The 24811-nt window shown below is 45.5% G+C and overlaps 1 protein-coding gene and 1 long non-coding RNA gene across 2 annotated transcripts in view; one reads left to right on the top strand and one right to left on the bottom strand.

Annotated features, from left to right (window-relative positions):
- Positions 1-13358, top strand: part of LOC112266187 (metabotropic glutamate receptor 5-like) — a 136103-nt gene extending 122745 nt beyond the window's left edge. Inside the window, exons 11-17 of the mRNA XM_042294967.1 lie at positions 1941-2058; positions 2282-2468; positions 2645-3748; positions 3841-4749; positions 9781-10089; positions 10293-10459; positions 12226-13358. Of these exons, the coding sequence (XP_042150901.1) occupies positions 1941-2058; positions 2282-2468; positions 2645-3748; positions 3841-4749; positions 9781-10089; positions 10293-10459; positions 12226-13183 (3752 nt within the window). The 3' untranslated portion in view covers positions 13184-13358. The remainder of the gene's footprint in view (positions 1-1940; positions 2059-2281; positions 2469-2644; positions 3749-3840; positions 4750-9780; positions 10090-10292; positions 10460-12225) is intronic.
- A 9563-nt stretch (positions 13359-22921) lies between these two features.
- On the bottom strand, positions 22922-24127 carry LOC121839006. Its single transcript, XR_006078534.1, has 4 exons — positions 23884-24127; positions 23566-23668; positions 23428-23530; positions 22922-23392 (listed from the first exon to the last, which is right to left on the bottom strand). It is a non-coding gene; the product is annotated as an uncharacterized LOC121839006 (long non-coding RNA).
- Between the last annotated feature and the right edge of the window lie 684 nt (positions 24128-24811).

Below are 24811 nucleotides of genomic sequence, written 5' to 3'. Positions count from 1 at the left end.
TTATTGATTACTGTTATATTATTATTTGTGCCCTGGTCCTATGAGAGCTCTTTGTCACTTCCCACGAGCCGGGTTGAGACAACAACTCTCATTATTATGTTTAATAATTGTATCGTATAGTGTGTGTGGCAGGTTTACAATGATGGCAAAAAAACAACATTTGAGAGCGCGCTGACCCTGGTGGTAGAGGGGGTACAGCTGGAGGTTGAATGTTTGAAGGGGTATGGGACTATAAAAAGTTTGGGAACCACTGCTCTACTTCACTTGCTTTGGCAATCTAAATACATGTTTCCCATGCCAATTAAGCCCTTAAATTAGAATTTAAATTAGGGGGGGAGAGAGAGAGAAAGAAAGAGAGAGAGATAGAGAGAGAGAATACTGCTCCAGACCCTGAGGCGATAGTTAGTCTGTGTGAATGTGAACAGCAAGGTCTCTGTTAAATCAATAGAAAGATTAAACACACACTGTACTCAGATCAGATCATACAGCGAGAGAGAAGTCCGAACCCCACTGGAGGTGGAGAGAGAGAGGCCTCAACACAAAGCTCTTGAGCGACTGTAGAGTTGAGTTCAATTCAAGTTTTGTAAACAGTGTGTTCCACAATAACTGTTTCTTCTCTTAAAGGTACCTGTACTCCCATTCAGCAAATAAACTGTTATTGCCTCTAAACTGAACTACTTCACTGATTAATTTAACATTATAGACTGTGTTAAAGGTAGAGCCATTAACTTAATGACTTCATCTATTTTAACGGCAGTGTGGCGGCGGTGTTCTGTCTGGTTTGCCGTCTCTGGTGTTCTGTCTCGGACCCGCCGGGTCCGGGAGGTATTTCCAGCGAGCATTACACCAGCTAATTAGAACTGTCCCTTTAATTAATGAGACTTATCTCACAGCCCAGGAGGGGTGGTGGAACAGAGGGAGAGAGAGAGAAAAGGAGGGAGAGTGTCACGTTTGTCATAAGGAGTAGACCAAGATGCAGCGTGGTATGTTTCCATCCTTTATTTTGGAAATGAAAACTTCAAAGAACAAAACAACAAAAGAAACGTGACATTAAACTAATGCTCACAGGCAACAATACATAGACAAGATCCCACAAAGCACAATGGGAAAATGGCTACCTAAATATGATCCTCAATCAGAGACAACGATAAACAGCTGCCTCTGATTGGGAACCATATCAGGCCAACATAGATATACAATTCCCCTAGATAACCCACCCTAAATCACACCCCGACCCAACCAACATAGAGAATAAACAGCTCTCTATGGTCAGGGCGTGACAGAGAGAGAGGAGGGCACACGAGACAGAGAAGGTGAGAAAAAAAGAGGGATAACTAAATCCAGAGAAAAAGAGGGATAACTAAATCCAGAGAAAAAGAGGGATAACTAAATCCAGAGAAAAAGAGGGATAACTAAATCCAGAGAAAAAGAGGGATAACTAAATCCAGAGAAAAAGAGAGATAACTAAATCCAGAGAAAAAGAGGGATAACTAAATCCAGAGAAAAAGAGGGATAACTAAATCCAGAGAAAAAGAGAGATAACTAAATCCAGAGAAAAAGAGGGATAACTAAATCCAGAGAAAAGAGATAACTAAATCCAGAGAAAAAGAGAGATAACTAAATCCAGAGAAAAAGAGGGATAACTAAATCCAGAGAAAAAGAGGGATAACTAAATCCAGAGAAAAAGAGGGATAACTAAATCCAGAGAAAAAGAGAGATAACTAAATCCAGAGAAAAAGAGGGATAACTAAATCCAGAGAAAAAGAGGGATAACTAAATCCAGAGAAAAAGAGGGATAACTAAATCCAGAGAAAAAGAGGGATAACTAAATCCAGAGAAAAAGAGAGAGAAAGAAAGTAAGAAAAACTGAAAACTTATCAATACTGTTTATTTTTAACCTCTCACTATCTCTTTCTCTCTCCACCCCCCCCCCCCTCCAGGCTGTGACCCTATCCCAGTGGAGTACCTGCGTTGGGGGGACCCAGAGCCCATTGCTGCTGTGGCGTTTGCTTGTTTGGGACTCTGTGCCACATTCTTCGTCACCTCCGTCTTCATCAGGTAACAACGTATGGATTTTAACATAATAAATGTGAAAGTCAATGTCATATTCAAACGTTTGTTTGGGAGAATATGCAAAAAGTAAAACCCAGGGGAAAACACGTTAAAGGGATTCCACTTGTTTTCCAACAGGGTTTGGCACTGGGATTGTTTTCAACATGTCATTTTAACTGGAAGTTAGTATATTTGTTACAAGGTTATACAACAAACTGTGTGGGTGTAGGTTCCGGGACACTCCGGTGGTGAAGTCGTCCAGCAGAGAGCTTTGTTACATCATCCTGGCTGGGATCTGTCTGGGTTATCTGTGTACCTTCAGTCTCATCGCCAAGCCCCACGCTGCACACTGCTACCTACAGAGACTGGGCATAGGCCTGTCCCCTGCCATGAGCTACTCTGCCCTGGTCACCAAGGTACATCATCAAGCCCCTCTTTACCTTGATTCTTTCACCTACCGTGTCCTTGTACATCTAGACATAAGGATCTCACAAACAGACTGTGTTTGAGGTCATTATTACAGATTTCCCCTTCTCTCCCAGTATGAAGTCTATTCATTCATTCATTCTCTCTGATGTGTTTGTTGTTGCAGACTAACAGTATAGCCCGTATGCTGGCTGTGTTGTTGTTGTTGCAGACTAACAGTATCGCCCGTATCCTGGCTGTGTTGTTGTTGTTGGAGACTAACAGTATAGCCCGTATCCTGGCTGTGTTGTTGTTGCAGACTAACAGTATAGCTCGTATCCTGGCTGTGTTGTTGTTGTTGGAGACTAACCGTATAGCCCGTATCCTGGCTGTGTTGTTGCAGACTAACCGTATAGCCCGTATCCTGGCTGTGTTGTTGCAGACTAACCATATAGCCCGTATCCTGGCTGTGTTGTTGTTGTTGCAGACTAACCGTATAGCTCGTATCCTGGCTGTGTTGTTGTTGTTGCAGACTAACCGTATAGCCCCTATCCAGGCTGTGTTGTTGTTGCAGACTAACAGTATAGCCCGTATCCTGGCTGTGTTGTTGTTGTTGCAGACTAACCGTATAGCCCCTATCCAGGCTGTGTTGTTGTTGCAGACTAACAGTATAGCTTGTATCCTGGCTGTGTTGTTGTTGCAGACTAACCGTATAGCCCGTATCCTGGCTGTGTTGTTGCAGACTAACCGTATAGCTCGTATCCTGGCTGTGTTGTTGTTGCAGACTAACCGTATAGCTTGTATCCTGGCTGTGTTGTTGTTGCAGACTAACCGTATAGCCCGTATCCTGGCTGTGTTGTTGTTGTTGCAGACTAACTGTATAGCCCGTATCCAGGCTGTGTTGTTGTTGTTGCAGACTAACTGTATAGCCCGTATCCAGGCTGTGTTGTTGTTGCAGACTAACCGTATAGCCCGTATCCTGGCTGTGTTGTTGTTGTTGCAGACTAACAGTATTGCCCGTATCCTGGCTGTGTTGTTCTTGCAGACTAACCGTATAGCCCGTATCCTGGCTGTGTTGTTGTTGTTGTTGCAGACTAACCGTATAGCTCGTATCCTGGCTGTGTTGTTGTTGCAGACTAACCGTATAGCTCGTATCCTGGCTGTGTTGTTGTTGCAGACTAACCGTATAGCCCGTATCCTGGCTGTGTTGTTGTTGTTGCAGACTAACCGTATAGCTCGTATCCTGGCTGTGTTGTTGTTGCAGACTAACCGTATAGCTCGTATCCTGGCTGTGTTGTTGCAGACTAACAGTATAGCTGGGCTGTGTTGTTGTTGTTGCAGACTAACCGTATAGCTCGTATCCTGGCTGTGTTGTTGTTGCAGACTAACCGTATAGCCCGTATCCTGGCTGTGTTGTTGCAGACTAACAGTATAGCCCGTATCCTGGCTGTGTTGTTGTTGTTGCAGACTAACCGTATAGCCCGTATCCTGGCTGTGTTGTTGTTGTTGCAGACTAACCGTATAGCTCGTATCCTGGCTGTGTTGTTGTTGTTGCAGACTAACCGTATAGCCCGTATCCTGGCTGTGTTGTTGTTGCAGACTAACCTTATAGCCCGTATCCTGGCTGTGTTGTTGTTGTTGCAGACTAACCATATAGCCCGTATCCTGGCTGTGTTGTTGTTGTTGCAGACTAACCGTATAGCCCATATCCTTGCTGTGTTGTTGTTGCAGACTAACAGTATAGCTCGTATCCTGGCTGTGTTGTTGTTGTTGCAGACTAACCGTATAGCCCGTATCCTGGCTGTGTTGTTGCAGACTAACAGTATAGCTCGTACCCTGGCTGTGTTGTTGTTGCAGACTAACAGTATAGCTCGTATCCTGGCTGTGTTGTTGTTGCAGACTAACAGTATAGCTCGTATCCTGGCTGTGTTGTTGTTGCAGACTAACAGTATAGCTCGTATCCTGGCTGTGTTATTGTTGTTGCAGACTAACCGTATAGCTCGTATCCTGGCTGTGTTGTTGTTGTTGCAGACTAACCGTATAGCTCGTATCCTGGCTGTGTTGTTGTTGCAGACTAACCGTATAGCTCGTATCCTGGCTGTGTTGTTGTTGCAGACTAACCGTATAGCTCGTATCCTGGCTGGCAGTAAGAAGAAGATCTGTACTAGGAAGCCCAGGTTCATGTCTGCATGCGCCCAGCTCATCATCGCCTCTCTACTCATCCTGCTGCAGCTGGGCATCATAGTGGCTCTCTTCCTCATGGAGCCCCCACAGGTAGGCTGTGCCCACTGGGTGAGTGTGTGTGTGTGTGTGTGTCAGCGGGGGTTGGCAGGGAATTGTCAGCCTAAGGGTCTGAGACTGCCTCTTAAATAATTAAGTGAATGATACATTTACTTGCTGAACTGGCTGAAGTGAAAACCCTGGTGCCAACATGGTCTCCCCCTCAGTTGTGGAGGCACTTTCTTTCATTTTCTTGATTTTTTAAATTATTAATATATTTTTTATGGCCTTTTTCACCCCAAATTTCGTGATATCCATTTGGTAGTTATAGTCTTATCTCATTGATGCAACTCCCGTACAGACTCAGGAAAGGCGAAGGTCGAGAGCCATGCGTCCTCCGAAACACGACCCTGCTAAGCCTCACTGCTTCTTGACACACTGATCTCTTTAACCCGGAAGCCAGCTGCACCAATGTGTCGGAGGAAACACTGTATAGCTGGCGACCGAAGTCCGCATGTATGCGCCCGGGCCCGTAACAAGGAGTGGCTAGAGCGTGATGGGACAAGGACATCCCGGCTGGCCAAACCCGGACAACACTGGGACAATTGTGAGCCGCCTCATGGGTCTCCCGGTTGTAGTAGGCTGCGACACAGCTTGGGATCGAACCCGAGTCTGTAGTGATGCAGTGCTGTGCCTTAGACTGCTGTGCCACTCGGGAGGCCCCCAAACCCACTTTCTGACTGCATACATACTGTACAGCATCTACACTGAGTGTACAAAACATTAAGAACACCTTCCTAATATTGAGTTCCAGGGCATGGATTCTACAAGGTGTTGAAAGCGTTCCACAGGGATGCTGACCCATGTTGACTCTAATGCTTCCCACAGTTGTGTCATGTAGATGTCCTTTGGGTGGTGGTCCATTCTTGATACACACGGGAAACGGTTGAGTGTGAAAAACCCAGCAGCGTTGCAGTTCTTGACACAAACCAGTGTGCCTGGCACCTACTACCATACCCCGGTCAAAGGCAATTCAATATTTTGTCTTGCCCATTCACCCTCTGAATGGCACACATCCACAATCCATGTCTCAATTGTCTCAAGGCTTAAAAATTATTCTTTAACCTGTCTCCTCCCCTTCATCTACACTGATTGAAGTGGATTTAACAAGTGACATCAATAAGGGATCATAGCTTTCACCTGGATTCACCTGGTCACACTATGTCATGGAAAGTGTTCAAATAAAAAAAAATCTAATTGTATTGGTCACATACACGCGGTTAGCAGATGTTAATGGTCACATACACGCGGTTAGCAGATGTTAATGGTCACATACACGCGGTTAGCAGATGTTATTGGTCACATACACAAGGTTAGCAGATGTTATTGGTCACATACACAAGGTTAGCAGATGTTATTGGTCACATACACAAGGTTAGCAGATGTTAATGGTCACATACACGCGGTTAGCAGATGCTAATGGTCACATACACAAGGTTAGCAGATGTTATTGGTCACATACACAAGGTTAGCAGATGTTATTGGTCACATACACAAGGTTAGCAGATGTTAATGGTCACATACACGCGGTTAACAGATGTTATTGGTCACATACACAAGGTTAGCAGATGTTAATGGTCACATACACAAGGTTAGCAGATGTTATTGGTCACATACACGCGGTTAGCAGATGTTAATGGTCACATACACGCGGTTAGCAGATGTTAATGGTCACATACACAAGGTTAGCTGATGTTATTGGTCACATACACGCGGTTAGCAGATGTTAATGGTCACATACACGCGGTTAGCAGATGTTAATGGTCACATACACGCGGTTAGCAGATGTTAATGGTCACATACACGCGGTTAGCAGATGTTATTGGTCACATACACAAGGTTAGCAGATGTTAATGGTCACATACACAAGGTTAACAGATGTTAATGGTCACATACACGCGGTTAGCAGATGTTATTGGTCACATACACAAGGTTAGCAGATGTTAATGGTCACATACACAAGGTTAGCAGATGTTAATGGTCACATACACGCGGTTAGCAGATGTTAATGGTCACATACACAAGGTTAGCAGATGTTATTGGTCACATACACAAGGTTAGCAGATGTTATTGGTCACATACACAAAGTTAGCAGATGTTAATGGTCACATACACGCGGTTAGCAGATGTTAATGGTCACATACACGCGGTTAGCAGATGTTAATGGTCACATACACAAGGTTAGCAGATGTTATTGGTCACATACACAAGGTTAGCAGATGTTAATGGTCACATACACGCGGTTAGCAGATGCTAATGGTCACATACACAAGGTTAGCAGATGTTATTGGTCACATACACAAGGTTAGCAGATGTTATTGGTCACATACACAAGGTTAGCAGATGTTAATGGTCACATACACGCGGTTAGCAGATGTTAATGGTCACATACACAAGGTTAGCTGATGTTATTGGTCACATACACGCGGTTAGCAGATGTTAATGGTCACATACACGCGGTTAGCAGATGTTAATGGTCACATACACGCGGTTAGCAGATGTTAATGGTCACATACACGCGGTTAGCAGATGTTATTGGTCACATACACAAGGTTAGCAGATGTTATTGGTCACATACACGCGGTTAGCAGATGTTAATGGTCACATACACGCGGTTAGCAGATGTTATTGGTCACATACACAAGGTTAGCAGATGTTAATGGTCACATACACGCGGTTAGCAGATGTTATTGGTCACATACACAAGGTTAGCAGATGTTAATGGTCACATACACGCGGTTAGCAGATGTTAATGGTCACATACACAAGGTTAGCAGATGTTATTGGTCACATACACGCGGTTAGCAGATGTTAATGGTCACATACACGCGGTTAGCAGATGTTAATGGTCACATACACAAGGTTAGCAGATGTTAATGGTCACATACACGCGGTTAGCAGATGTTAATGGTCACATACACGCGGTTAGCAGATGTTATTGGTCACATACACGCGGTTAGCAGATGTTAATGGTCACATACACGCGGTTAGCAGATGTTATTGGTCACATACACAAGGTTAGCAGATGTTAATGGTCACATACACGCGGTTAGCAGATGTTAATGGTCACATACACGCGGTTAGCAGATGTTAATGGTCACATACACGCGTTAGCAGATGTTATTGGTCACATACACAAGGTTAGCAGATGTTATTGGTCACATACACAAGGTTAGCAGATGTTATTGGTCACATACACGCGGTTAGCAGATGTTATTGGTCACATACACGCGGTTAGCAGATGTTAATGGTCACATACACAAGGTTAGCAGATGTTATTGGTCACATACACGCGGTTAGCAGATGTTACTGGTCACATACACAAGGTTAGCAGATGTTATTGGTCACATACACAAGGTTAGCAGATGTTAATGGTCACATACACAAGGTTAGCAGATGTTATTGGTCACATACACGCGGTTAGCAGATGTTATTGGTCACATACACAAGGTTAGCAGATGTTAATGGTCACATACACGCGGTTAGCAGATGTTAATGGTCACATACACGCGGTTAGCAGATGTTAATGGTCACATACACGCGGTTAGCAGATGTTATTGGTCACATACACAAGGTTAGCAGATGTTATTGGTCACATACACAAGGTTAGCAGATGTTATTGGTCACATACACGCGGTTAGCAGATGTTATTGGTCACATACACGCGGTTAGCAGATGTTAATGGTCACATACACAAGGTTAGCAGATGTTATTGGTCACATACACGCGGTTAGCAGATGTTATTGGTCACATACACAAGGTTAGCAGATGTTATTGGTCACATACACGCGGTTAGCAGATGTTAATGGTCACATACACAAGGTTAGCAGATGTTAATGGTCACATACACGCGGTTAGCAGATGTTATTGGTCACATACACGCGGTTAACAGATGTTATTGGTCACATACACGCGGTTAGCAGATGTTATTGGTCACATACACAAGGTTAGCAGATGTTAATGGTCACATACACACGGTTAGCAGATGTTAATGGTCACATACACGCAGTTAGCAGATGTTAATGGTCACATACACAAGGTTAGCAGATGTTATTGGTCACATACACGCGGTTAGCAGATGTTAATGGTCACATACACGCGGTTAGCAGATGTTAATGGTCACATACACGCGGTTAGCAGATGTTAATGGTCACATACACAAGGTTAGCAGATGTTAATGGTCACATACACGCGGTTAGCAGATGTTAATGGTCACATACACGCGGTTAGCAGATGTTAATGGTCACATACACAAGGTTAGCAGATGTTATTGGTCACATACACGCGGTTAGCAGATGTTAATGGTCACATACACGCGGTTAGCAGATGTTAATGGTCACATACACGCGGTTAGCAGATGTTATTGGTCACATACACGCGGTTAGCAGATGTTAATGGTCACATACACGCGGTTAGCAGATGTTAATGGTCACATACACGCGGTTAGCAGATGTTAATGGTCACATACACGCGGTTAGCAGATGTTAATGGTCACATACACGCGGTTAGCAGATGTTATTGGTCACATACACAAGGTTAGCAGATGTTAATGGTCACATACACGCGGTTAGCAGATGTTAATGGTCACATACACGCGGTTAGCAGATGTTATTGGTCACATACACGCGGTTAGCAGATGTTAATGGTCACATACACGCGGTTAGCAGATGTTAATGGTCACATACACAAGGTTAGCAGATGTTAATGGTCACATACACGCGGTTAGCAGATGTTAATGGTCACATACACGCGGTTAGCAGATGTTATTGGTCACATACACGCGGTTAGCAGATGTTAATGCGAGTGTAGCGAAACACTTGTCCTTCTAGCTCTGACAGCGCAGCAATATATAACATGTAATCTAACAATTCCACAACAACTACATAATACATACAAATCTAAAGGGATGGAACAAGAATATGTACGTATAAATATATGGATGAGTGATGGTCGAGCGGCATAGGCAAGATGCAGTAGATGTTTCCAATGTTTTGTCCGCTCAGTGTTTGTACATGCTGATACAGATGGCTCTACTACCTGCAGGTGATCCACGACTATCCCAGCATCCGGCAGGTCAATCGCATCTGTTACACCACCAACCTGGGCGTGGTGGCGCCGCTGGGCTACAACGGCCTGCTGATCCTGAGCTGCACCTTCTACGCCTTCAAGACGCGCAACGTCCCGGCCAACTTCAACGAGGCCAAGTACATCGCCTTCACCATGTACACCACCTGTATCATCTGGCTGGCCTTCGTGCCCATCTACTTCGGTTCCAACTACAAGATCATCACCATGTGCTTCAGCGTCAGCCTCAGTGCCACTGTGGCGCTCTGCTGCCTGTTCGTTCCCAAGGTAAGACACACAGGACACTGGAGATAGAAAACAACTTTAGCTTTAATCAAAACGGAATCAGGTGCTCGACTGAGGGACTTGAAAAGGAATGTTTTTTTGGAATATTGTGTTTGGTTAGAAGGGGCTTGTGAAGGGTTATAACAAGTGTTATGTAGTGCTTATGAAGGGTTATGAAGCTCTTCTGTCTGTCTCGCTCTCTCCAGGTGTATATCATCCTGGCCAAGCCAGAGCGTAACGTACGCAGTGCTTTCACTACGAGCACGGTTGTACGCATGCACGTGGGTGATGGGAAGTCCTCCTCGGCTGCCAGCCGCTCCTCCAGCCTGGTCAACCTCTGGAGACGACGCTGCTCTGCTGGAGAGACACTCAGGTGTGTGTGTGTGTGTGTGTGTAGGGCAGGGCAGGGAATACAGAGAGATGCTGTAGAGCCCGTCTGGGGTCACACAGGAGGTAATGTTTAGCTGAGATTGGTGCTGGGTCACTGTCCCTAAGTGAATCTCATTTGAGGGCCGTTTCAGTAACAACCTTTTTAGTGCAGAGCCATTTCAATAAGGGACATCTGAATCAAAAGTTCCTCAGCAGCTGTGTGTCTGTCTCTCTGTCTGACCTGAGTCCGACCCGCACACCTGATTATGTAGATGGTACTTTCCAGGAAAATGAGAGAGGGGGGAGAGAGAGAGAAAGGGGGGAGAGAGAGAGAAAGGGGGAGAGAGATAGAGAAAGGGGGAGAGAGATAGAGAAAGGGGGAGAGAGAAAGGGGGAGAGAGAGAAAGGGGGAGAAAGAGTGAAAGGGGGAGAGAGATAGAAAGGGGGAGAGAGAGAGAAAGGGGGAGAGAGATAGAAAGGGGGAGAGAGAGAGAAAGGGGGAGAGAGATAGAGAAAGGGGGAGAGAGAGAGAAAGGGGGAGAGAGAGAGAGAAAGGGGGAGAGAGAGAGAAAGGGGGAGAGAGAGAGAAAGGGGGAGAGAGAGAGAGAAAGGGGGAGAGAGAAAGAGAAAGGGGGAGAGAGATAGAGAAAGGGGGAGAGAGATAGAGAAAGGGGGAGAGAGAGAGAAAGGGGGAGAGAGAGAGAAAGGGGGAGAGAGATAGAAAGGGGGAGAGAGAGAGAAAGGGGGAGAGAGAGAGAAAGGGGGAGAGAGATAGAGAAAGGGGGAGAGAGAGAGAGAAAGGGGGAGAGAGAGAGAAAGGGGGAGAGAGAGAGAAAGGGGGAGAGAGAGAGAAAGGGGGAGAGAGAGAGATAGAGAAAGGGGGGAGAGAGAGAGAGAAAGGGGGAGAGAGATAGAGAAAGGGGGAGAGAGAGAGAAAGGGAGATAAAACAAAGTTGAAGAGGACAAGCTAAAGGCCAAGCTCGCCATCTCTAATGGAACAACCACGTGTCCAAGCAACCATGACCAAGCAACCATGACCAAGCAACCACGTGACCAAGCAACCACGTGACCAAGCAACCATGTCCAAGCACGTGACCAAGCAACCGTGACCAAGCAACCATGACCAAGCAACCACGTGACCAAGCAACCACGTGACCAAGCAACCACGTGACCAAGCAACCGTGACCAAGCAACCATGACCAAGCAACCACGTGACCAAGCAACCACGTGACCAAGCAACCACGTGACCAAGCAACCACGTGACCAAGCAACCATGACCAAGCAACCACGTGACCAAGCAACCATGACCAAGCAACCACGTGACCAAGCAACCATATGAATGACAATGTGCTGCTCCACAGGACAAAAGGGAAAAGGACATTCCCTTTAGTCAGCTGGTTACTGTCTCGCTTGGCAAGCAAGATTACAATCAGACCACTATAAGATGTGTAAAAATTACCCCCCCCCCTTCTTTCTCCACTTGTTTTATGTGTGTGTGTTGGTGTCTGTGTGCTGAGGTTATATGAGTCTCTCTAGAGTCCTCCCACCCCTAGCCACAGCAGCATGATTTAATCAGATGCTCCATTATAGATTAATCACACTAATTAACCTGACAATTGAGAGAGAGAGAGAGAGAGAGAGAGAGAGAGAACACACAAACAGGGGAGGTGGAGGGGAGGAATAGAGAAAATCATTTCTACACTGTTATGCACCAGCTGTGACACACTTGTTTAATTTCCTGTTTTCACTTCCTGTTTCCTGTCTCTGCAGTTCCAATGGGAAGTCAGTATCCTGGGCCCAGACAGAGCGGGGTTCCCGTGGAAACCACCTGTGGCAGCGCCTGTCGTTCCACATCAAGAGGAAGGAGAACAACCAGACAGCTGTCATTAAGCCCTTCTCCAAGACCCCCGAGGGGCGCTACAGTGGGGGCGCTGACCTTCACCCCCACATGCCGTCCCTCCCCCACTCCCACTCCTACCCTGACGCAGACAAGACCCTGTACGAGCTCACAGAGGCAGAGGAGAGATACGCCGAGGAGAGATACCCAATTACCTACCGGCCCCAGACCCCTTCACCAATCAGTACTGTCAGCCAGCACCTGCATGGGGCGGGACTAAGGGAGGAGCCGCTTATGATGGGTGTACCGACCTCCCTGACCGGGGGTTCTGTCGGCGGGGGCGATGTGTTTGACAGTTCTCTGATGGATCAGATCAGCTGCGTGGTTAACCGTTTCACTGCCAACATCAGCGAACTCAACAGCATGATGCTCTCCCCGTCTCCCACACACTCACACACATACTCTCACACACACACCCTGACGCCCTCCCACCCTGCAGACCCCTTCCTCCTCCCCCGGGAGATCCCCCTCCCCCTCACCATGACCACATATGCTGACGTCCAGCCCCTTCCCCCTGTTGAGTCCTACGTAGGTGGACACGCCGGCCTCACTCACCCCCTGCCTCACCCTCGCCTCCTAACTCACCCTCAGGCCTCCCACTCTCCGGTGCGACACCTCACTGTGGGAGTGGAGTCCCCTCTAAGGAGGGCAGAGCTGGAGGAGGAGCTAATGAATTTGACCCCGCCCTCACCCTTCCGTGATTCGCTGGGGTCAGGAAGTGGCTCCCCGGTCTCAGAGTCCAACCTGTGTCTGCCCCCGCCCTCGTCCCCTCCGCCCAAGTACGAAATGCTGACCCTGAGAAACTACAGCCAGAGCTCTTCCTCACTGTGAGAGAGAGATGAGAGGCGAAGAGGAGAAGAGGAGAAGAGTGGAAGGACAGAGAAGGAGAGGGACCCTGGAAAAAACAGTCTCTTGGGGGAGATAAGGGTGATGGCTACCTTGTGATAGTGGGAGGAGAGGAAGAGAGGATGAGAAGAAGAGAGGAGGAGAGTACGAGACGAGGAGAGGCAGAGAGGATGAGAGGAGGAGAGGAAGAGAGGAGGAGAGGACGAGACGAGGAGAGGATGAGAGGAAGAGAGGAGGAGAGGACGAGACGAGGAGAGGATGAGAGGAAGAGAGGAGGAGAGGACGAGAAGAGGAGAGGAGGAGAGGACCAGAGGAGATTGACCAGTCCCTTAGAGAGATGAAAGCCTTGTACTGGCTAGGAGGGACAGGAACAGGACACATCATCGTGTGATGTCATTGGACGGTGACCTGCAGTGTTTGTGTTTACATGTGTTCAGTGAGCAGCGAGGTATAACGTGATGATTGTAGTTTTTTTTGTTGATATTCCGGGGTGAGAACAAGGACTACAAAAATACTTCTAGTGTTTTGGTGTTCAAACGTATGGCCAGAAGTCTCTCCATAGAGGTGTGTTTGGTCATTGTTTTGGTAGTGGCCTTAAACTAAAATGGCTGTCAACTAATTAGAGATGTTTATTGTGGGCAGCATGGAGGTAGGGACACATGTGGACCTACTGAGTGTTGAAGACACTAACCTCACAGGACTAACCAGCTGCTGCCATGGACACACATGGAGTAACCATAAGGGCTGGGCAGAGCAGCTATGGCCACTGGCACACCAACACACACACGCACGCACAACTGCACACCCACACACACACACACACATAAACACACTCACACGCATACACACATTAACACTTGCATATTGGCTGTTGTAGGGGACAGTGTAAATACAAAAATATCTTGGATGGTATCTAATAGCAGATGATTCTGTTTATACATACACCATGTATAGTATGAAAACCTCCAGTGGGGTTCGGACGTCTCTCTCGCTGTATGATCTGATCTGAGTGCAGTGTGTGTTTAATCTTTCTATTGATTTAACAGAGACCTTGCTGTTCACATTCACACAGACTAACTATCGCCTCAGGGTCTGGAGCAGTATTCTCTCTCTCTATCTATCTATCTATCTATCTATCTATCTATCTATCTATCTATCTATCTATCTATCTATCTATCTATCTATCTATCTATCTATCTATCTATCTATCTATCTATCTATCTATCTATCTATCTATCTATCTATCTATCTATCTATCTATCTATCTATCTATCTATCTATCTATCTATCTATCTATCTATCTATCTATCTATCTATCTATCTATCTATCTATCTATCTATCTATCTATCTATCTATCTATCTATCTATCTATCTATCTATCTATCTATCTATCTATCTATCTATCTACAGTGCCTTGCGAAAGTATTCGGCCCCCTTGAACTTTGCGACCTTTTGCCACATTTCAGGCTTCAAACATAAAGATATAAAACTGTATTTTTTTGTGAAGAATCAACAACAAGTGGGACACAATCATGAAGTGGAACGACATTTATTGGATATTTCAAACTTTTTAACAAATCAAAAACTGAAAAAAATTATTCAGCCCCTTTACTTTCAGTGCAGCAAACTCTCTCAAGAAGTTAAGTGAGGATCTCTGAATGATCCAATGTTGACCTAAATGACTAATGATGATAAATACAATCAACCTGTGTGTAATCAAGTCTCCGTATAAATGCACCTGCACTGTGATAGTCTCAGAGGTCTGTTAAAAGCGCAGAGAGCATCATGAAGAACAAGGAACACACCAGGCAGGTCCGAGATACTGTTGTGAAGAAGTTTAAAGCCGAATTTGGATACAAAAAGATACAAAATCCCAAGATTTCAGACCAAAATCTACCAAGACTTTAAACTTTCATCCAAGGAGAAGACTGAAGGATGCAGCCAAGAGGCCCATGTCCATGAACTGCAGACAACAATCAGGACAACAATCAGTCGTATATTGCACAAATCTGGCCTTTATGGAAGAGTGGCAAGAAGAAAGCCATTTCTTAAAGATATCCATAAAAAGTGTTGTTTAAAGTTTGCCACAAGCCACCTGGGAGACACACCAAACATGTGGAAGAAGGTGCTCTGGTCAGATGAAACCAAAATTGAAATTTTTGGCAACAATGCAAAACGTTATGTTTGACATAAAAGCAACACAGCTCATCACCCTGAACACACCATCCCCACTGCCAAACATGGTGGTGGCAGCATCATGGTTTGGGCCTGCTTTTCTTCAGCAGGGACAGGGAAGATGGTTAAAATTGATGGGAAGATGGATGGAGCCAAATACAGGACCATTCTGGATGAAAACCTGATGGAGTCTGCAAAAGACCTGAGACTGGGACGGAGATTTGTCTTCCAACAAGACAATGATCCAAAACATAAAGCAAAATCTACAATGGAATGGTTCAAAAATAAACATATCCAGGTGTTAGAATGGCCAAGTCAAAGTCCAGACCGGAATCCAATCGAGAATCTGTGGAAAGAACTGAAAACTGCTGTTCACAAATGCTCTCCATCCAACCTCACTGAGCTCGAGCTGTTTTGCAAGGAGGAATGGGAAAAATGTCAGTCTCTCGATGTGCAAAACTGATAGAGACATACCCCAAGCGACTTACAGCTGTAATCGCAGCAAAAGGTGGCGCTACAAAGTATTAACTTAAGGGGGCTGAATAATTTTGCACGCCCAATTTTTCAGTTTTTGAATGTTAAAAAAGTTTGAAATATCCAATAAATGTCGTTCCACTTCATGATTGTGTCCCACTTGTTGTTGATTCTTCACAAAAAAATACAGTTTTATATCTTTATGTTTGAAGCCTGAAATGTGGCAAAAGGTCGCAAAGTTCAAGGGGGCCGAATACTTTCGCAAGGCACTGTATCTATCTATCTATCTATCTATCTATCTATCTATCTATCTATCTATCTATCTATCTATCTATCTATCTATCTATCTATCTATCTATCTATCTATCTATCTATCTCTCTCACTCTGTCTCTCTCGCTCCCTGTCTCTCTCTCTCTGTCTCCCTGTCAATCTCTCTCTATCTATCTCTCTCACTCTGTCTCCTGTCTCCTGTCTCTCTCTCTCTCTGTCTCCCTGTCTCTCTCTCTGTCTCTCTCTCCGTCTCTCTCCGTCAATCTCTCTCTGTCTCCCTGTCTCTCTCTCTCTGTCTCCCTGTCTCTCTCTCTGTCTCTCTCTCTCTGTCTCTCTCTCTCTGTCTCTCTCTCTGTCTCCCTGTCTCTCTCTGTCTCTCTCTCTGTCAATCTCTCTCTGTCTCTCTCTCTGTCTCTCTCTGTCAATCTCTCTGTCAATCTCTCTCTGTCTCCCTGTTATTTTCTGCTTTTTGAGGTCTTTTGTACTATTGTTTACTTCAGAAGATTGAATGTAAAATATTTTCTAAATGATTACTGAAGCGTTGGGACCAAACTTTCCACACCTGATTTAGCCCTAGAGCTAGGAGGGCCAGAAGGAGAATATTTACCAGATCCCCAGGTATTTAACAGAGACGGATCCACTGCTGGTATAAGAATGTGTGTGACTTTGTAGTAGGTTGGTATTTATGGTCATTAGTCTTGTTCTGGAGGCAGCTCTGCAGAGTGGTCACTAGCTGGCACAGCCACAGGCAGGTTGGTATTTATTGTCATTAGTCTTGTTCTGGAGGCAGCTCTGCAGAGTGGTCACTAGCTGGCACAGCCACAGGCAGGTTGGTATTTATTGTCATTAGTCTTGTTCTGGAGGCAGTTCTGCAGAGTGGTCACTAGCTGGCACAACCACAAGCAGGTTGGTATTTATTGTGATTAGTCTTGTTCTGGAGGCAGCTCTGCAGAGTGGTCACTAGCTGGCACAGCCACAAGCAGGTTGACCTTTTTTGTCATTAGTCTTGTTCTGGAGGCAGCTCTGCAGAGTGGTCACTAGCTGGCACAGCCACAAGCAGGTTGAACTTTATTGTCATTAGTCTTGTTCTGGAGGCAGCTCTGCAGAGTGGTCACTAGCTGGCACAGCCACAAGCAGGTTGGTATTTATTGTCATTAGTCTTGTTCTGGAGGCAGCTCTGCAGAGTGGTCACTAGCTGGCACAGCCACAGGCAGGTTGAACTTTATTGTCACGTGTCTTGTTCTGGAGGCAGCTCTGCAGAGTGGTCACTAGCTGGCACAGCCACAAGCAGGTTGAACTTTATTGTCACGTGTCTTGTTCTGGAGGCAGACCTGAGGGATTTCCCCTTAGGTATGCTAGCTGCAAAGTCGGGTTTCAAATCCAGAACAAGATTCATGACCAAAACCACTAACCTGCCAGCCACAAAGTCATGAAATCTGATTTCAAAACTAACCATAACCTTAACCCTAACCCTAACCTTTACCACACTGCTAACCCTAATACAGAACCCTAACATTAAATTATGACCAAAACGTTTTTAAAAAAATCATTAATTTGTACAATATTGCCAATTTTGACAGGGCCTTCTTGCAGAAATTGCTCAGTTCTGCCTCCAAGGCATGATACATGACAATAAATGTCAGTCTGTGACTTACCCAGAGACCAGTAGAGAGAACAGGTTCTCTCAGACAGAGTGGCTCTGTACATAACAAGGGCATGCAATGACACATCCTAAATTACACATCTACATATCAAAAAGTTAGAAAAGGAAAACACTGATTTACAAAAGGAAATGTTTTTTAAATGATGATTATGTTATAACATATACAGTACGAATATGAGGGAGAAAAAACGTGTTACATTGAATGTGAGAGTGTAGGTTACTTTTCAAATGTCTAGTAATTATATTACAAAACAAATAATTATACGTTATAAATACAAAATACATTAAAAAATATGATTGTGCCAAAGGGTGAGGTCTTGGGATAGAGGGTAGCTTGTGGGGAAGTAAGTGGTTTCCTAAAAGACAACTCTTTTTATTGTTTTGGATATTTTCTATATAAATATATTCCAGATTTTCAAATGTAAAGCAATACTACCCATACACAGACATGACGCACATCTATACTGGGTGCAAGTCACACTGTTGTCCGGAGTACCCCAGTCTCCTATCACAGCTATACACACCCCTCTCCCTTCTAAATACATCTCTAAGAAACCATTCATCCCAGAACAGTGCCATTGACCTAGGACCTTTAACAATGTTGAGATAGAGATAGCTTTCCTGTGGCTATGGAGGGTAATTCATCTGTGTTTATGATGAGATGGCACAGTAGTGTGAATCATCTTGTTCTGTGTGTGTGTGTGTGTAGCAGCAGGTGGACACAGCACTTTAAATCCATGTTGCCCCCCTGGGCTGCTCTGAGGTACTCTACCCTGTTGCCTTGGCAGAAACACAGGATCCACAGGTAACTCCTCATATTCCATTCTATTGTTTATAAGGCTGATTCCTCTAAACAACACTACGATCAATCCTAGAAATGATAAACTGATCTGAGGAAACTGATCTGAGGAAAACTGATCTGAGCTCGTATTTGTGAAAGTTAAAAGGCACACACATCAGCTAGGGCTGAAGGTTTCCATAGTGACAGACAGAACACAGCTCTTCCTACAGGGCTGAAGGTTTCCATAGTGACAGACAGAACACAGTTCTTCCTACAGGGCTGAAGGTTTCCATAGTGACAGACAGAACACAGTTCTTCCTACAGGGCTGAAGGTTTCCATAGTGACAGACAGAACACAGCTCTTCCTACAGGGCTGAAGGTTTCCATAGTGACAGACAGAACACAGCTCTTCCTACAGGGCTGAAGGTTTCCATAGTGACAGACAGAACACAGCTCTTCCTACAGGGCTGAAGATTTCCATAGTGACAGACAGAACACAGCTCTTCCTACAAGGCTGAAGGTTTCCATAGTGACAGACAGAACACAGCTCTTCCTACAGGGCTGAAGGTTTCCATAGTGACAGACAGAACACAGCTCTTCCTACAGGGCTGAAGGTTTCCATAGTGACAGACAGAACACAGCTCTTCCTACAGGGCTGAAGGTTTCCATAGTGACAGACAGAACACAGTTCTTCCTACAGGGCTGAAGGTTTCCATAGTGACAGACAGAACACAGTTCTTCCTACAGGGCTGAAGGTTTCCATAGTGACAGACAGAACACAGTTCTTCCTACAGGGCTGAAGGTTTCCATAGTGACAGACAGAACACAGCTCTTCCTACAGGGCTGAAGGTTTACACAGTGACAGACAGAACACAGCTCTTCCTACAGGGCTGAAGGTTTCCATAGTGACAGACAGAACACAGCTCTTCCTACAGGGCTGAAGATTTCCATAGTGACAGACAGAACACAGCTCTTCCTACAAGGCTGAAGGTTTCCATAGTGACAGACAGAACACAGCTCTTCCTACAGGGCTGAAGGTTTCCATAGTGACAGACAGAACACAGCTCTTCCTACAGGGCTGAAGGTTTCCATAGTGACAGACAGAACACAGCTCTTCCTACAGGGCTGAAGGTTTCCATAGTGACAGGCAGAACACAGTTCTTCCTACAGGGCTGAAGGTTTCCATAGTGACAGACAGAACACAGCTCTTCCTACAGGGCTGAAGGTTTCCATAGTGACAGACAGAACACAGTTCTTCCTACAGGGCTGAAGGTTTCCATAGTGACAGACAGAACACAGTTCTTCCTACAGGGCTGAAGGTTTCCATAGTGACAGACAGAACACAGCTCTTCCTACAGGGCTGAAGGTTTCCATAGTGACAGACAGAACACAGATCTTCCTACAGGGCTGAAGGTTTCCATAGTGACAGACAAAACACACTTCTTCCTACAGAGCTGAAGGTTTCCATAGTGACAGACAGAACACAGTTCTTCCTACAGGGCTGAAGGTTTCCATAGTGACAGACAGAACACAGCTCTTCCTACAGGGCTGAAGGTTTCCATAGTGACAGACAGAACACAGCGCTTCCTACAGGGCTGAAGGTTTCCATAGTGACAGACAGAACACAGTTCTTCCTACAGAGCTGTGTCCTAACTCAAATCATCAAATGATTGGGAGCTTTGCATGACATTTCAAGACTGGCATATCGAGACTCTGAGAAGTTAGTATTCAGTCTCCTATAGCTAAACATTGTTTTGATTAATTTACCCCAAACCATGTTTACTGTGTAAAATGTGAGAAACTGGAGGTTGATTCAAATATATGCGTGAGAGAGAGCTGTTCTAGATGCTGGATATCTGAGATATTGTCAACCCTATTTTTATATGTATGTCGAAGTTGCTGAATTCAATGTTGTTTTCTCTTATTTATTTTTTTAGTACAGTGTCCATGTTTTGACATGTACACGGAATTGCCATGTGCTCCATCGGCTGAAACATGTCAACTAAATTGCATTTGAGCATGTTTTTTCTCTCTGTACAATAGCCTATTTAGAGAACAATCTTATCAGAGTCAACATCATTGTCCACTTTAAGCTACATTTGGGACAAAATACTTGTTTAAGGTTTATGACATGGTACACCATACTCTTTATTATTTAAACAAATACAAATGTCACAGGTTACTAGGAGTGGTGGGTAGGAGTCAGGAGTGGAGAGCAGAGGGTTTACTAGGAGTGGTGGGTAGGAGTCAGGCGTGGAGAGCAGAGGGTTTACTAGGAGTGGTGGGTAGGAGTCAGGCGTGGAGAGCAGAGGGTTTACTAGGAGTGGTGGGTAGGAGTCAGGCGTGGAGAGCAGAGGGTTTACTAGGAGTGGTGGGTAGGAGTCAGGCGTGGAGAGCAGAGGGTTTACTAGGAGTGGTGGGTAGGAGTCAGGCGTGGAGAGCAGAGGGTTTACTAGGAGTGGTGGGTAGGAGTCAGGCGTGGAGAGCAGAGGGTTTACTAGGAGTGGTGGGTAGGAGTCAGGCGTGGAGAGCAGAGGGGTTACTAGGAGTGGTGGGTAGGAGTCAGGCGTGGAGAGCAGAGGGGTTACTAGGAGTGGTGGGTAGGAGTCAGGCGTGGAGAGCAGAGGGTTTACTAGGAGTGGTGGGTAGGAGTCAGGCGTGGAGAGCAGAGGGGTTACTAGGAGTGGTGGGTAGGACTCAGGCGTGGAGAGCAGAGGGGTTACTAGGAGTGGTGGGTAGGAGTCAGGCATGGAGAGCAGAGGGTTTACTAGGAGTGGTGGGTAGGACTCAGGCGTGGAGAGCAGAGGGTTTACTAGGAGTGGTGGGTAGGACTCAGGCGTGCAGAGCAGAGGGTTTACTAAGAGTGGTGGGTAGGAGTCAGGCGTGGAGAGCAGAGGGTTTTCTAGGAGTGGTGGGTAGGACTCAGGCGTGGAGAGCAGAGGGTTTACTCAGAGTGGTGGGGAGGACTCAGGCGTGGAGAGCAGAGGGGTTACTAGGAGTGGTGGGTAGGAGTCCGGCGTGGAGAGCAGAGGGGTTACTAGGAGTGGTGGATAGGACTCAGGCGTGGAGAGCAGAGGGTTTACTAAGAGTGGTGGGTAGGACTCAGGCATGGAGAGCAGAGGGTTTACTAGGAGTGGTGGGTAGGAGTCAGGCGTGGAGAGCAGAGGTTTTACTAGGAGTGGTGGGTAGGACTCAGGCGTGGAGAGCAGAGGGTTTACTCGGAGTGATGGGTAGGACTCAGGCGTGGACAGCAGAGGGGTTACTAGGAGTGATGGGTAGGACTCAGGCGTGGAGAGCAGAGGGTTTACTAGGAGTGGTGGGTAGGAGTCAGGCGTGGAGAGCAGAGGGTTTACTAGGAGTGGTGGGTAGGACTCAGGCGTGGAGAGCAGAGGGTTTACTAGGAGTGGTGGGTAGGAGTCAGGCGTGGAGAGCAGAGGGTTTACTAGGAGTGGTGGGTAGGAGTCAGGCGTGGAGAGCAGGGGGTTTACTAAGAGTGGTGGGTAGGAGTCAGGTGTGGAGAGCAGGGGGTTTACTAAGAGTGGTGGGTAGGAGTCAGGTGTGGAGAGCTGAGGGTTTACTAGGAGTGGTGGGTAGGACTCAGGCGTGGAGAGCAGAGGGTTTACTAGGAGTGGTGGGTAGGACTCAGGCATGGAGAGCAGAGAGTTTACTAGGAGTGGTGGGTAGGACTCAGGCATGGAGAGCAGAGAGTTTACTAGGAGTGGTGGGTAGGACTCAGGCATGGAGAGCAGAGAGTTTACTCGGAGTGGTGGGTAGGACTCAGGTGTGGAGAGCAGAGGGGTTACTAGGAGTGATGGGTAGGAGTCAGGCGTGGAGAGTAGAGGGTTTACTAGGAGTGGTGGGTAGGACTCAGGCGTGGAGAGCAGAGGGTTCGGTGATTTGAAAGATTTATTCTCTGGCACAAAAACGGTCCCCCTAAATACAGGGGTATAACACTGACCAGCCCAAACACAGGACAAACAGTCCAGAGAAAACAACGAGAACACATCCACAACCGACAGAGAACAAATTAATCCCCACAAACCTAAGCGTCCTAACAGACTTAAATAGACACAAACCTAAGCGTCCTAACAGGCTTAAATAGACACAAACCTAAGCGTCCTAACAGGCTTAAATAGACACAAACCTAAGCGTCCTAACAGGCTTAAATAGACACAAACCTAAGCGTCCTAACAGGCTTAAATAGACACAAACCTAAGCGTCCTAACAGGCTTAAATAGACACAAACCTAAGCGTCCTAACAGGCTTAAATAGACACAAACCTAAGCGTCCTAACAGGCTTAAATAGACACAAACCTAAGCGTCCTAACAGGCTTAAATAGACACAAACCTAAGCGGGCCTAACAGACTTAAATAGACACAAACCTAAGCGTCCTAACAGACTTAAATAGACACAAACCTAAGCGGGCCTAACAGACTTAAATAGACACAAACCTAAGCGTCCTAACAGACTTAAATAGACACAAACCTAAGCGGGCCTAACAGACTTAAATAGACACAAACCTAAGCGTCCTAACAGACTTAAATAGACACAAACCTAAGCGTCCTAACAGACTTAAATAGACACAAACCTAAGCGTCCTAACAGACTTAAATAGACACAAACCTAAGCGTCCTAACAGACTTAAATAGACACAAACCTAAGCGTCCTAACAGACTTAAATAGACACAAACCTAAGCAGGCCTAACAGACTTAAATAGACACAAACCTAAGCGTCCTAACAGACTTAAAGAGACACAAACCTAAACGGGCCTAACAGACTTAAATAGACACAAACCTAAGCGTCCTAACAGACTTAAAGAGACACAAACCTAAACGGGCCTAACAGACTTAAATAGACACAAACCTAAGCGTCCTAACAGACTTAAAGAGACACAAACCTAAACGGGCCTAACAGACTTAAATAGACACAAACCTAAGCGTCCTAACAGACTTAAAGAGACACAAACCTAAACGGGCCTAACAGACTTAAATAGACACAAACCTAAGCGTCCTAACAGACTTAAAGAGACACAAACCTAAACGGGCCTAACAGACTTAAATAGACACAAACCTAAGCGTCCTAACAGACTTAAAGAGACACAAACCTAAACGGGCCTAACAGACTTAAATAGACACAAACCTAAGCCTAAGCGTCCTAACAGACTTAAAGAGACACAAACCTAAACGGGCCTAACAGACTTAAAGAGACACAAACCTAAACGGGCCTAACAGACTTAAAGAGACACAAACCTAAACGGGCCTAACAGACTTAAATAGACACAAACCTAAGCGGGCCTAACAGACTTAAAGAGACACAAACCTAAGCGTCCTAACAGACTTAAATAGACACAAACCTAAACGGGCCTAACAGACTTAAATAGACACAAACCTAAACGGGCCTAACAGACTTAAATAGACACAAACCTAAACGGGCCTAACAGACTTAAATAGACACAAACCTAAACGGGCCTAACAGACTTAAATAGACACAAACCTAAACGGGCCTAACAGACTTAAATAGACACAAACCTAAGCGTCCTAACAGACTTAAAGAGACACAAACCTAAACGAGCCTAACAGACTTAAAGAGACACAAATCAAGAAACACAAAAAGGAACAGGTGCAACTAATAGACTAAACTAACAGAAAAGACTAAACTAACAGAAAAGGAAAAAGGGATCGGTGGCGGCTAGTAGACCGGCGATGACGACCGCCGAGCACCGCCCGAACAGGCAGGGGAGACACCTTCGGTGGGAGTCGTGACAACAAATCAAAGAATGAGAAAAAAATGACATTCCTAAATTATTATACATCTTTTTGCTCCTATAGTCAAGACTAAGACGATAACCTTAATGATAGAGATTCTATGTATGGGAAAATACAGTCCTTTCATTGATGAGATTCTATGTTCATTAGAGATGTCAATAAGATGATGAATGTTGCCTAGAATTATAGTTATGTTTATGTTCGTACTGCTAACTTGAGATGATCCAGTTTATGTTGTTGAATCACATCGTGATGATTATGCAACAACCTTATCACCATATATTTGTGCTAGCTTTGTGATTTCAGGAGAAATGGTGATGAGCTATGTAGAATTCCAATAGACAAAGGCTAGGCAGCTTAATAATTAATGTGTGTATATGGAATGCATGCGAGGGAATTGCTATCTGCAGTATTCCTATTTGGACAGCAAATTTTGGGAATGCAGCACTATGGTCTGTGCATTTCTACCCTGTCAAGATGTT

Source organism: Oncorhynchus tshawytscha, linkage group LG13 (genome assembly GCF_018296145.1).
Source record: "Oncorhynchus tshawytscha isolate Ot180627B linkage group LG13, Otsh_v2.0, whole genome shotgun sequence".
NCBI classification, from domain to species: domain Eukaryota; kingdom Metazoa; phylum Chordata; class Actinopteri; order Salmoniformes; family Salmonidae; genus Oncorhynchus; species Oncorhynchus tshawytscha.
The sequence above is the reverse complement of the archived record's forward strand: the minus strand, read 5'-3'. Positions and strand labels throughout refer to the sequence as shown.